The 13,197-nt window shown below is 33.5% G+C and overlaps 2 protein-coding genes across 2 annotated transcripts; one reads left to right on the top strand and one right to left on the bottom strand.

The window, feature by feature from the left end:
- The first annotated feature begins 1,906 nt into the window (after positions 1-1,906).
- On the top strand, positions 1,907-2,644 carry LOC133305911 (F-box/kelch-repeat protein At3g06240-like). Its single transcript, XM_061506161.1, has one exon. It carries the CDS (start codon positions 1,907-1,909, stop codon positions 2,642-2,644), a length of 738 nt encoding a protein of 245 aa, XP_061362145.1.
- Positions 2,645-4,630: 1,986 nt separating this feature from the next.
- On the bottom strand, positions 4,631-6,284 carry LOC133305910 (cytochrome P450 71A1-like). The gene is made up of 2 exons (XM_061506160.1): positions 5,352-6,284; positions 4,631-5,266 (listed from the first exon to the last, which is right to left on the bottom strand). Exons 1-2 carry the CDS (start codon positions 6,282-6,284, stop codon positions 4,631-4,633), a joined length of 1,569 nt encoding a protein of 522 aa, XP_061362144.1.
- Positions 6,285-13,197: the final 6,913 nt, after the last annotated feature.

Below are 13,197 nucleotides of genomic sequence, written 5' to 3'. Positions count from 1 at the left end.
AGTACCATTATCTGTTCTTAGTCTCTTGATTTTTTTACCAAATTGGGTCTCAACCATTTTATAAAATTGAAAGAACAGATGTGGTACCTCATACTTTTCACGCATTAAGTAAACCCAAGTTACACGAGTGCAATCACCAATAAAAGAAACAAACCATCTATTTCCAGAAGCATGAGGGACTTTAGAAGGACCCCAAACATCAGAATGAATAAGATCAAAAGGTTCAACACTCTTAGTACTACTAGAAGGAAAAGACACACGATGATGCTTAGCAAACTCACAAACATCACAATGGAAAGACTCAACAGACTTAGACAAAAACAATGATGGAAATAAAGACTTGAGTAAACTAAAAGGAGGATGTCCCAAACGCTTATGATGAAGCCAAATCAAAGAATCAGCAGTTGATTGACCATGAGACATGAAGATGTGATATGTTACTTTATTTGCGGGAGATTGTGACACTAGATAGTACAGCCCACCTTGCTCTTTAGCACTACCAATCGTCTTCCCCGTGGCGAGATCCTGAAAAACACAATGGGTAGGGAAGAAGGTTACAGTACAATTCAAATCTTTTGTAATTTTATGAATAAAAAGAAGATTCGTGGAGAGTTTAGGAACATGAAGAGCATCTTTAAGATGTAAGGACTGTTGTAAGTTTATGTCACCAGAACCCGCAACTGATGTATGTGAGCCATCAGTTATGGCTATCGTATGAGTTCCAATGGTAGGATGATAAGAAGTAAAGGAGTCAGCACAATAAGCCATATGATCAGAAGCACCAGAATCAACAACCCAAGAATGTTTAAAATCATTACATGAAGAAAGGAAAGAATGAGTTTTGGAGCTCATACCAGTCATAGCTAAAGCACTAGTATCAGATGGCTTACTCAGATAATCAAGGATGGTTCGGAGTCGTTCCAATTCATCTGGAAGAAATGTAGGTTGGGTCTCATTAGGTGCAGGAGTTATTTCAGAGGAAGGAAAATGCGCTTGACCATGCATCCTTGCCATCTTTTCTAAGACAGTTTGCTTTCCATGGAGGCGAAAGCATAAATCCTTGACATGACCTGTTCTTTTATAATAAGAACACCATCGATCATCTCTCTTAGGTCTAGAAGATGCACCATCATAAAACTTTGTAAAGGAACTCCTTTGAGAAGAGGCCATATTGCACAAAAATGGTCAAAGAAAAGCTCCAAGAAGCCAAAAAATACGGAAAAAATACCAAACGATGTACGATCTGAGAAAACAACACAGATCCAGAAAGAAGACAAGGAGACGAGAAGAATGGTGGTTGTTTGGTCCAAAACCACCGCCAAACGCGCCTCCACGCGCCGGAGAAAGCAGCGGCGCGTAGGTTTCACTCGCGTACAAAGAAGCGGCGCGTGAGAGCGCGTGGGAAGGCTTCTCCGGCTGAAATTTTTCCGGTGTGGTCTTCCGGTGAGCGCGCACCTGTCTGTGGGTGGTCGCGGTTGAAAAGTCGCCGGAAAGGGGTCCAAACGGTGAAGACATAACTGGTTGAAGGCGGTCGGAGGTGTTTGGGTCGTTTGTGGCGGAGGAACGTTGCGTAGAAGGATAGAACGAAGAAAAAGAAAGTCAACAGTGGTCCCCTTGGTCCAAAAGGTCCCCGGAAAAAAATTTCTGGTGGCGGCTGATGGCAGCAAGAGGCAAAGAAATTAGGGTTTTGTAAAAAAAAAAAAAAGACAATAGGCGCAGAAGCAGAGCCCTCAGGATCGAGAGCTCTGATACCAACTTAAAAAAGGGTTATCAAATATTATTGAATTGTGTAAATAATATGTACAAAGAGGTCTCTATTTATAGAGATTGAAAAACCTAATACTTGACCTAATGGGCTTGTCCCTATACAACAAATAATAATAATTAAATAACCAATATTTACAGCATGGTGTTCACACAGACCATATCATTTCCTGATAATATACGAAAGTTTCCTCGTTCCCATATTCGTACGCTTCTAATTGGTTTTGGGTATGACCCATACACTGATGATTACTTGGTAGTTGGTTTATGGCTTGTTGGAAAGGGAACCCACATGGACATGTTGCTTTTCTCTTTGAGAACCAATTCAGGGGAAAAAATCCAGATTTCCCTTACTCGCCATATGAATTTCTACAATCATGATGGATTGTTCTTTAATGGGGCTATTCATTGGTTGGTTTTCCCTGGAATTGAACGACCAATAATTATTGTCTTTGATTTGATTGAAAAACAACTATCAGAGATATCTCTTCCAGATATTGGTGATTTCAAGAACCATTCGTTTGGAGATTTGTTAATCATGGGTGGATGTCTCAGTGTATGGTATTACCGTTGTGGTTTACATAAAACTCAGGTGTGGTTGATGAAAGAATATAAAGTGCAGTCATCTTGGACTATGTTTGAGATTCCTGATAGGAAATTCTCCCACATTTGGTCCGCCAAAGGTGGTGAACTTGTTGCATTAAGTGATGACAGTTTGATGAAATTTAATGACAAAGGAGAGTTGTTGGAAATTCTCAAAATATCTAAGCTTATGATTTTGTTGAAGCCAGCTTTCTATACAGAGAGTCTACTGTCACTCCCCGGTGACTGGTGTGAAAACATGGAAACACAACCAACAAAAACAGACAAGAAGAATTAGGGTAAGTGATGTTCTCCAATTTTTTTGACCATTTTAGTCATCCATAAATTGAATTATGCAATTATAAGGAATGATGAGCTTTGGTGGTGGGTCGAGTTTACCTATGCTTAGGGAAAATAATCAATGTCTTGCTTCTTCTAAATAAACAAAGGCTATTTGAGTGGTCAGTCATATACTCAACTGAAATGTCAAGCTAGTGCAGAAATAGTGTCCGTTTTGATGATGATTTCAGCAAGTTTTGATTGTGTCACATATTATAATTAGTTGTGTTTGAATTTAGTAAATGATAGCTGGAGTTAGTACATGCTCTTTGGCATATTTATCTTATTTCGTCTCAATGTTATTCCAATTTATGTAGTTTTTCTTCTTCCCATCACTTACATTTGCAGCTTCACCGTGTAGTTATTTTAATGTATTTTGGGGCCTTTTATTTTCTATAATATAATGTGATGTCTCTCATTTGCATACGAACTTACGGAGATATTGTTGATATTAATCATATGATGGATATTATTGTTCATATTACTCCTCTGAAAGGCTTGAAACAGTTGATGATGTGATTTGAGTGATCTTGCATGTCCTTTTTATGACTTATATTTCTGTTCGTCTTATAACTGTTGACTATACAATTATCTAAAATGCTGATGATTCTCAGTCTGGTGTTTCTTGTTGCTAGGCTATCGGCGAAGAATTAAGATGCAATCTGTGTTATTGGAAATTGAAGTTGCTGATACATGGAATTGTTGTTCTTTCATATCCTTTGCCCAGTATTTTATATTTTATTTTTAGCCCTTTAGCATTTCTTTTATATTACTCTTCAAATGACGGTTGTCAAGCCATATATGTGTGTTACGTGAGTGAGAAAAGAGAGAACACTTAGCTCTTATTGTTTTATTCAGTTCAAATCTATAACTTATAGGTGGCGATCCTTAAGGAATTGCTTGTGCATCCTTTTTATTTTTTATGTCCATGGTATGTTAATCTTATGATCTACACAAAAAGCCTCGATCGTTGGATCTTTAATGCATAAAGATGCATGTTGGGAGACGTCAGATTAAGTCAACAGTGTGCATGAAGTTGAAATCCGAGGTCAATATACATATATGTCACCAAGGAGAAAGAATTCTCTGGTCCGGCCCATAGAATTTCTAGATACTGCCACTCACATATGAGAGGGTAAAAAAGATAAAGAAAAATCAAAGCAAGGATAAAATGGGAAAATAAAAAATTGGATTGTGAGAGGGACCACAAAAATTTAAGATGGGACGGGAGATTAAAAAAAATTTCCGTCACCAACATAATACAATATTTGTGTTCTGTCATATCTCAAACCGCATAATAAGTGGCATACTTTAAGATTGTAGGTTATTCGTGTTATGTTGTGTTATTTCACAAAATAAATAGGTTATGTTTGTAAAAAAAATTTAAATTAATTTTAAATTTAAATGGTATTCATATTAAGTATATTCGTATGGTATCAACTTGCCACCCCTAAGCCCATTATGCCTCCATCGGAAAAAAAAAAAAAAAGACTTCTGGATATTATATTGAGATGAAGTGAAGGAAGAGACCTGTTGCCAGCTGACTAGTCCACGCGATATTTTATACAAGAGAGCACATGGAGTGGCTCCTTGTACTGCACTAATCACATGGTATCACAACAATTTGTTTTCCTTTAATGTAGGTGGCATCATTTGAGGTATAATAGACAAAGGGCCACATAATGACCATTGTGATAAAATAAAAAAAAATTGAAAACTATTTTTCTTAAATGCTGCCTTGATTCTGCTCCCATTTACAATGGGAGGGATTAACCTACAGCGCAAGGATACACCCAACTAGCTAGCTAGATTACCAAAGGCCTGAACATTCCTGCCCTTTATTTTTTATTTTTTACCAAATTACATTACCAGAAAAAGGTTACACGCGACAAGTCTAAAAAAAGAAAAGAAAAAGGTCAAACATCGCTCAAGACACCAATAATATTCACATGATAGGCTTAGATCCAAATGAGTATAGTGTAGGTTCAAGACGAAGCGGTACTTTCATGCAGACAGTGAGCCCGTATATCTCACTCATATCTATCTCTTGCGTAGTTACACCAATATTGGGCAGCTTCCAATCGAACCAATATAGCAGATTAGCAAGAATATACTCAGCGGAAGATACCCCAAATGATATTCCAGGACATCCCCTTCTCCCACTTCCAAAGGGTATATATTGCAAATCTTGTCCACTAAAACAAACCTCTGGCTGTTCTTCAAATCTCTCGGGAAGAAACTCTTCGGCTCTGTTCCAAAATTCAGGGTCCCTCTGAATTGCCCATGCATTCACAAGTACTCTTGTTTTGGACGGAATATCAAACCCTTTTACTTTCACATCAGATAATGTTTCTCGAGGTATCAATAGAGGAGCAGGTGGACGCAATCTTAAAGTTTCTTTGACTACACATTTCAAGTAATTCATTCCATTCACATCATTTTCATCTACTTTTGATTTATACCCGACGACTCTTCTTACTTCTTCTTGAACTTTCTTCATGGCTTTTGGATTCCTCATGAGCTCCGCAAATGTCCATTCCAAAAGTGTTGAAGTAGTGTCACTTCCTCCAGCAAACATGTCCTGAAATTATTAAAATGTAAAATCTTTATATTGAAGTGGATAATTAAGGTGCTGATATAAGAAGTAGATAGGGTGAGAAACAGACCATTAGGAGTGCTTTGATGTTATCATGGGTGAGCTGAAAATCATACTTTCCACCCTCTTGAATTTGAAGGAGTATCTCCACGAAGTCTTTATTATCGGATTGGCCATCATCTCTCTTTGTTCTCTTGTGTTCTGCAATCACCTCATCAAAGAAAGCATCTAATGCACGGAAAGTGGCTTTAAATTCTGATATTTGGCCTGTAAGAACGTCGATCCAACCTAATGAAGGAAAAAAATCTCCCACACTGAAAGCCGCTAATTGTTCCATCATCTTCCTTCCTAGCTCTCCAAAGCTGCTGCTACCATCTGGAGTATCATATTTTTGTCCAAGAACACATCTAGACACTATGTTGTTTGAGGTTGCAATCAACATCTCACTCAGATTCACAGAGGATCTTTTACTTTCACATGCCTCACGTACCGTATCAACCAGTTGTGCAACTTCTTCTTCACGAATGGATTGAAAGGATCTCACCCTTTTAAGGCTTAGAAGCTCAAGAACACATATCTTCCTTTTCTGTCTCCAATCGTCGCCGTAGGGTGCAAAAGCCACATCAGTGCATCCATAGAGAATGATTTTCCCAGCTGTGGTTTGGGGCTTGCTGGAGAAAGCGACATCATGGGTTTTGAATATTTCTTTGGCCACATCTACGGATGAAACCACAAGAGTAGGAATTTGGCCAAGCTGCAGCATCATGAGAGGGCCATATTTGTGAGAAAGTGCATGGAAGGAGTGGTGTGGGAGTGTGCCTAGTTGGTGAATATGACCAATAATGGGTAGCTTCGGCGGTGATGGTGGAAAATTGGATTTGTTTCTTCTTCTCAGCTTAAGCATAAACACGAGGCTTACGAAGCAGAAGAAAGCAGTTAAGTAATGTGTTGAATTTAGCTCATGCAGCAATTGCTTTAGAACTGATGTTGGTAGAAGAGCCATTCTTGAGTCACTTGGCTTTTCTTGGGAAATGTATTATGTGTGAGGCAATCAAGCCATTGTTGCGAATTTATTTATAGAAATTCTTTTGTATCATTCGAATGTGCCAAAAGTCTAATCATTTTTATAATAAACACTGATATGTATCCCAAGTAATACTATAGTACTGACTCTTCCAAACTAGTGTAGTTTTCTGCTTTAATTAAAATAAGTTTACACATTACTCTAAGAAAAGCATTTTTCTAGTGTCCTAATCTACAATGTATCTATATAATGCAAGAATTATACTAAAATCATTACATGAAATTTTTTCTTAAATTTGTTTAATTCTTTTAAATTATAACTTCAATTTTTTTTTTTTACTTTTCATTCCTATCTTTTGTTTCTTTGGTGACTTTTTATACACTCTAACCTTTCAATTTTTTTTCCTAAATTCATAAACATATAGCAATTAAAGTTTAATACAATAGGAAACGTTATATTTTATCACATGTATTAATATTAATTATAGGAAAATAAAAATCGACATTAGTCATGTTCTTATTAGGGTTAGGGGTAATAATTTTTAATACGACACGCCAACGCTACCTAAACACGACATGCTCTTATTAACCTGTATTCGTGATCGTTTTAATCAAAAAGTTATCCCAAAAACTCCTGTTGTGTTCATGTTAGGGATATTCATAAATTCGGGTTGACCAGTTTAAATTAAATAATTATATAATTATATATTTACACTCTTATTTATCTCACTATTTTTTAGTGTGAGGTTATTAAGGTAAATTTCATTTGAAAAGTAAAATATCTGACATTGGATCATGTCGTATCAACTATTGTAGCAAGAGGGTCATCTATGTTATTTCCAAAAAAAAAAAAAAAGAGGGTCATATATGTGGGTTTCGACACGATTCATGTCATGTTGATCCAAACACGATTCGTCAGCAGGAATCGTCACCCATAACTCTTAGAAATTTTAATTAAAAAATACTTGAATAATATTTATATAATTTTACATTTATATATCTCATTGGTAATATATTTTAATTTAACTTATACTAATAATATTAATAGAAACTGTTCTATCCTAGGAATTGATCTTGGATCTAAGGCTCTCTCAAATATCTATGGAAGAAATATCTTTGAGATAAGTGGAATACTGTTCATAATAATAATGACGTAGCCAAATGGTGATGTGCGTGCACAGTAACAATAAATAATGAGAGAGTGTAAGTATCATACTTGTAAACTTTACCTCTTATTTATAGAGTTTACATATGAGTAATGGAATTCTGGACCTTTAGTAGCTTTTTGGGTGCACAATGCTAGGTCCATTGTTGTTATATTAGGATTAATATTATTTAAGGATTCTTTCATTTATTTTCCTTATTTTCCTCTTTCTGCTATACTTCTTGAGCTTTCTAGAATATGGACCTCTAAGATGGGTCTATAACAGGAATATGTTATTCTTACAAAGGTATAAGACTTCTTATTTTAAAAACCCGACCCGGCCATCGACCCGGTCGAGGTCAGGCGTCACGAGTTCAACCGGGGGGTTACGGGGTCACTACGCTGATCCCGTTTTATATATTAAAAAAATATAAATATATATCCTATATGAAAATATTAAAAAATAAATCACCAATCATCAAAGATTCAAAGTATACTTAACATAATTTACTAATTACAACCAATCAACCACAAGTCAATATTACACAGCCGAATTAAAGTATCAAGATTTCAAAGTACAAAACTCATATTCTAATGGAGTTAATGAAAAGTAACATCATCAAATTCAGGCTCACCAAGATTCCATTAGGTTTGCAAGCATTTTTATTTTTTATTTTTTTAATAAAACGACGTTGTTTCATGAAATTTTCTTTAAAAAAAAAAAACATGCAGTGACCCCTTTGACCCCTCTGACCTGGGAGTCACTGAAACCCGGCGGGGTCGAAGGGGTTGATATGCATATAGGGTCCAACTTGTGACCCCAATCATCATAGAGGAGGAGTCAGGGTTGACCCGGGTCAACTCGAGGGGCGGGGTGAGGTTTTAAAAGAGTGATAAGAAGTTTTATACCAAATATTGACAACTAACCGTTCAAATACCTAATAAATAAAAGCCGTTAGATATATATATATATATATATATATATATATATAGGACCAACGACTAAGAATGAGAGTGTAACTTATATCTGTATAAAATAATCATGAGCCATATTAATATAATAAGCATTAATTCATTATATAAAGATAACATATTAAATAAAAACTTTACTTAGTATAAGATGAGAAGAGTTTTTATCTAATTTTAAAGTTTTCAATAGAGATTAAATTAATTTATTTTATAGAATAATGAATTCTCTAATAAAAAAAATAAAAAATAATAAAGTTTAAGTGTTATAAATAATTAAACTAAAAATAATATATGTTTAGATTTACCTAACTATCAAAATTTTAAAGTGAATATTTCTGTGAGAAATCATACTATTATGTTAAATGAAATTGATATCACATCTTGCACTTACATCGAAAAATATATATTTTTTTTTTTAAATTGCTGAACCTCACTTTATTTGTCTCTCTACCTAAGAAAACTTCCCTCCTAAAAGAAGTAATCCTTTATTTATCCATGTCGGCGTTGTTCAAAAATATAGACAAGTACGTATAAGAGAGACAGAAGCTAAATAAATTGTGAAATAAAATCATTGACTTTTTTTTTTTTTTACGGAACAAAATGAAACTAAAGAAACAACAAAACAAACGACTTGTTCGCTAAGTAAAGCATATTACTGGGTGTACCCACATCCATTGCTTCATTAACTAGCACTTGGTGACAGCCCACTGGAGATAAAAGGAAGATCTGTATTGTAAATCCCATCCATAAGGACAAGCTTGAGACGCTAGCCAGTTGGCGACCTTGTTGGCTTCCATGTACGAACGAGTGCGTGACTCTAATTGTCCAAGGTTAGTTCAGATATGAATGAACGCGACGTATCAACGGACCCAAGGGATGCGTCACGTATTGATTTTGTGATTTTGTCTGGATTGATTATTATTATTATATGTTTTTAACCTAACCTATATTTTAGTGTTGTGTATGAAATTATCCTAAGAATTATTTAATAACTATTAATTAGAAATGGTCAAACTAATTATAAAATTATCTTGACTAAAAAGAAATTAATGAACTGTTAAAGATTAACTTTTATATAAATATAATATTGTTTAAAACTTAAGGAGAAAAAAGTATCAAAATATAATTAACATCAAATTAAAAATATTATGTTTAACCAAAATATTAAAAAAAATTATATAGTTTTTTTTTCTATAAAAAATAATTTTATTCTTCTAAATAAATTATAGTTATCATAATTTTTCTCTTTTAAGTGTGTATATAAAGTTATGAAATAAATATAACTACTGCTTACAAAAATATAAGAAAATTGAATTATTTAAATTTTAACATGTCAAAATAAGTAAAATAACCTCTCTCTCTCTCTCTCTCTCTCTCTCTATATATATATATATATATATATATATATATATATAAGGCAAGATCTTTTGACACCGGTGTCAAATTTGAAGTTTGACACTTCATCTGAGAGCTATTAGATCAAAAAAGATCAACGACTCTGATTTGTGAGCATGTGACACCATTGATATTTTTTGATCTAACGACTCTCAGATGAGGTGTCAAACTTCAAATTTGACACCGGTGTCAAACGATCCTACCTCTCTATATATATATATATATCATTAATGCATTTAAATATTATTATAAATAATTAAAACAAAATTAAGACGTATAATCATTATATGTTAAATAAGAAAAAAATTTAGGTTTGATGTTTCTCATGTTATAGGAGATAAAATTATCTCCTACATACACACACATAAAAGTGTATGAGACCCATGTGGGGTCATGTGAAGAGAAGAGAGAGAAAAAGAAAATATGAGTCTCACACTCTTTTATGTGTGTGTACGAAATGATTTTATCTCCTACAACATGAGAGATATTAAACCCATTTTTTATTATACTTTACATAAAATATGAGTCTGATTTATTTGCTCCAAAACAAAATTTTGTATAATTTTTAATCTAAATATTTTATTAAAATTACTAATTTAAATATGTATTTGATAGCTCTCAAAAGTTGATAGCTATCTTGTGTATTTTATTGTTAGATTTCCTACCTTTTATTGCTATTTTTATTGCTTATTTCCAAATTTTCATCCAAGAACACTTTCTGTAAACAGAGCCGGAGCAACTTGCTATTTTAAAAATGGTTTATTTTTATTACTTTTAAGTTTAAGATTTTATTTCTCATTTTTAAGAGGCCCAATAACCATTTACAAGAGGCCAAGTCATAAATAAAGCAAACTTTAAGAGAAAGAAAGAAGAATGAGACAAAGGGAGACAAAAAAGGACACAAATCAGAAGGAGCAGAAAAAGCATTATACCAGCATCCTTTTTTTCTTCAAAAAAGCTTCCTATGGCTGGTCAACACATCAACAATAGCAAAGAGGAAAGGTGAGAACATTTCTGCAGCACTACATCACCAAAAATTCAGAAAACGAAGGAAGAAAAGAAGCTTAAATGAAGGATTTAGGGCTGACTTGGACAAGAGCACGTCACTTATTGGGGAGCAACTGATGAAATCTGTACCATTGATTAAATCAATGGCCAAGACAACACCTTTTAGGAACCTTTCACTTATAAATACTGAAGAAATCACAACCTTAAAAAGCTTTTGGCGCTTTTAAAGAGGACTCATTGTCCTCCTTAGGATTTTTTTCTATTATTCTATTTTTCTTTTCTTTTTATAAGTAGGTTTTTAATTTGCTCCTCATTATGAGCTAAGTATTTTTAGTAAGAAGGGATGAGGTAGAAGTAGCCCTCTTTGTCTTAGGTTGAACTTATGATGTAATTTGCTCTTCTTAATGAATTGTGAGTTGTTTCTTGGTTTATTTGATCTGTTTATGTGAAATCCTTTGTTTGCTAACGTTGTTGAAGGCCAAACCCCTGGTATGAAACCTTTTTCAAAGTAGTGTAGAGCATCAATAAAACTTTAGGGTGTTTTTTCAGAGATAGAGGAATATTCAAAAGGAGGAGCATTGTTTTGTGTAAATTGCTTTGATTTTGTTGCCTAATATAAGTAAATTGTTACATATATTAATTGCTAACATATATAATAAAGCCATATTGATATCTAGTTGATGTGTAAATTGTACATCGTAATATATGTTTTGCACTTAGATTTACCTGAGATTAATTGTTCCTCAGACAGAATAGTTGCTCCACACCACTTTTGTTCTTACAAACATGAGCGTATCTCGGCTCAATAGTATTAAATATTTATCTATTAATAAAAAAAAACATTGTCATGCGTATTAAATTTAAATAATTTATACAACCTACGGTAATCTAATATGACAAATTGACCCTAAGAAATGCATTATTACCAATAAGAGAGAAACATGAGAAATTCAAACGAGTAAGAGGTTTGACAAATTCAGGTTTCGAAGATGAAAGAACACTAAGTGAAGGCGAGTTCAAACATATATGGAGTAGAATTTAAGGTAATGTTTGGTGCATAGCATAGGATAAGACCTGATAGTATAAGACCTGATAGTATAAGGCCTGATTGTATAAGACCTGATTGAATTTTAATACTATCCAGCGTTTGGCACGGTATTGTATAAAATAATATATTGCACAAGATAATATCATCTAGTATTTGGTAATGCATTGTATAATACTATATATGATAAAAAATTAATAAAAATATCCTTTAATAAATAATTTATATAATTCTTCAAAAAATGTCATATGATATTAATTATTATAAAATTTCATTGATCAGTGTGTCCAAAATATAAATTAATATTTATAAAAATAAAAATATTTAATATTTTAAAAATTAATATATTGAAAAATAAATTTTTATTTTAATAGATTAATATTAAAATAATATATTATTTTTTGAGAATTACATTGGTCAACGATGTTAATACATCAATCTCTTATCAGGCCTTATCCCTCACCCTTAGGCCGGATTAAGTTATACATCGTTTTGATGTATTAAGGGATTATGCTGTATAAGCTTATACTATACGATGGTCATACCAAACAACTGAAAATGTCATAACGTATAGTATAAGCTTATACTATCATGCCTTATACGTCACACCAAACAGGCCCTAAGCAATATTATTTTATTTGAATCTATCATTGATTATGTTATGGATCCGTACAATAAGCCCATTGAAGGACAGGCCCAACTAGGGACAATCCAAGATTTAAGTATAATTATTGATAGATATCTATCAAGGATACTAATCCTAATACGACAGCATAGCAGACAGGCCTGGGCCCTAATCAGAGGCACTAAAGGTCCACATCATATTACTCACAGGTAACCCCTATAAATAAAAGATAAACCATAAAGGTACGTTACGCTCTCTCTTTCTTACTGTTATGTTGTCACTGTGCGCATACACACACCCCCATTGGCAATGCCGTTATTAGTTCGTTATGCACAGTGATCTACTTGACTCAAAGGGATCAACATACCAGTCTATTGGGCTGGACATGTCGGTCTCCAAGACATAACAGATTAAATTATGGTACCAAACTAATGGATCATTGGTTCAATCATTTGAATTGAATTTATTTAAAGATATATAATAAATATATAAATCAAAGTAATATGAGAACTAACTTGATGGCTTAACATCTCATTTTTCTTCCTTTAGGTGTTAATATTTTCAATAACCAGTTTAATCAGAAAATGGGTATTGAGTTAATATTGATTGAACCTAGTACATGACCAGTTCATTGGTTCTTGACCGAATTACATGTATAGCCGGTTAATTAACTAAATTGAACCGATTAATAGTTCAATTCCTGGTTT

This window comes from Gastrolobium bilobum, unplaced genomic scaffold (assembly GCF_033153095.1).
Source record: "Gastrolobium bilobum isolate Gb01-03AN ecotype WA unplaced genomic scaffold, APGP_CSIRO_Gbil_v1 utg22961, whole genome shotgun sequence".
Lineage (NCBI taxonomy): Eukaryota > Viridiplantae > Streptophyta > Magnoliopsida > Fabales > Fabaceae > Gastrolobium > Gastrolobium bilobum.
The sequence above is the reverse complement of the archived record's forward strand: the minus strand, read 5'-3'. Positions and strand labels throughout refer to the sequence as shown.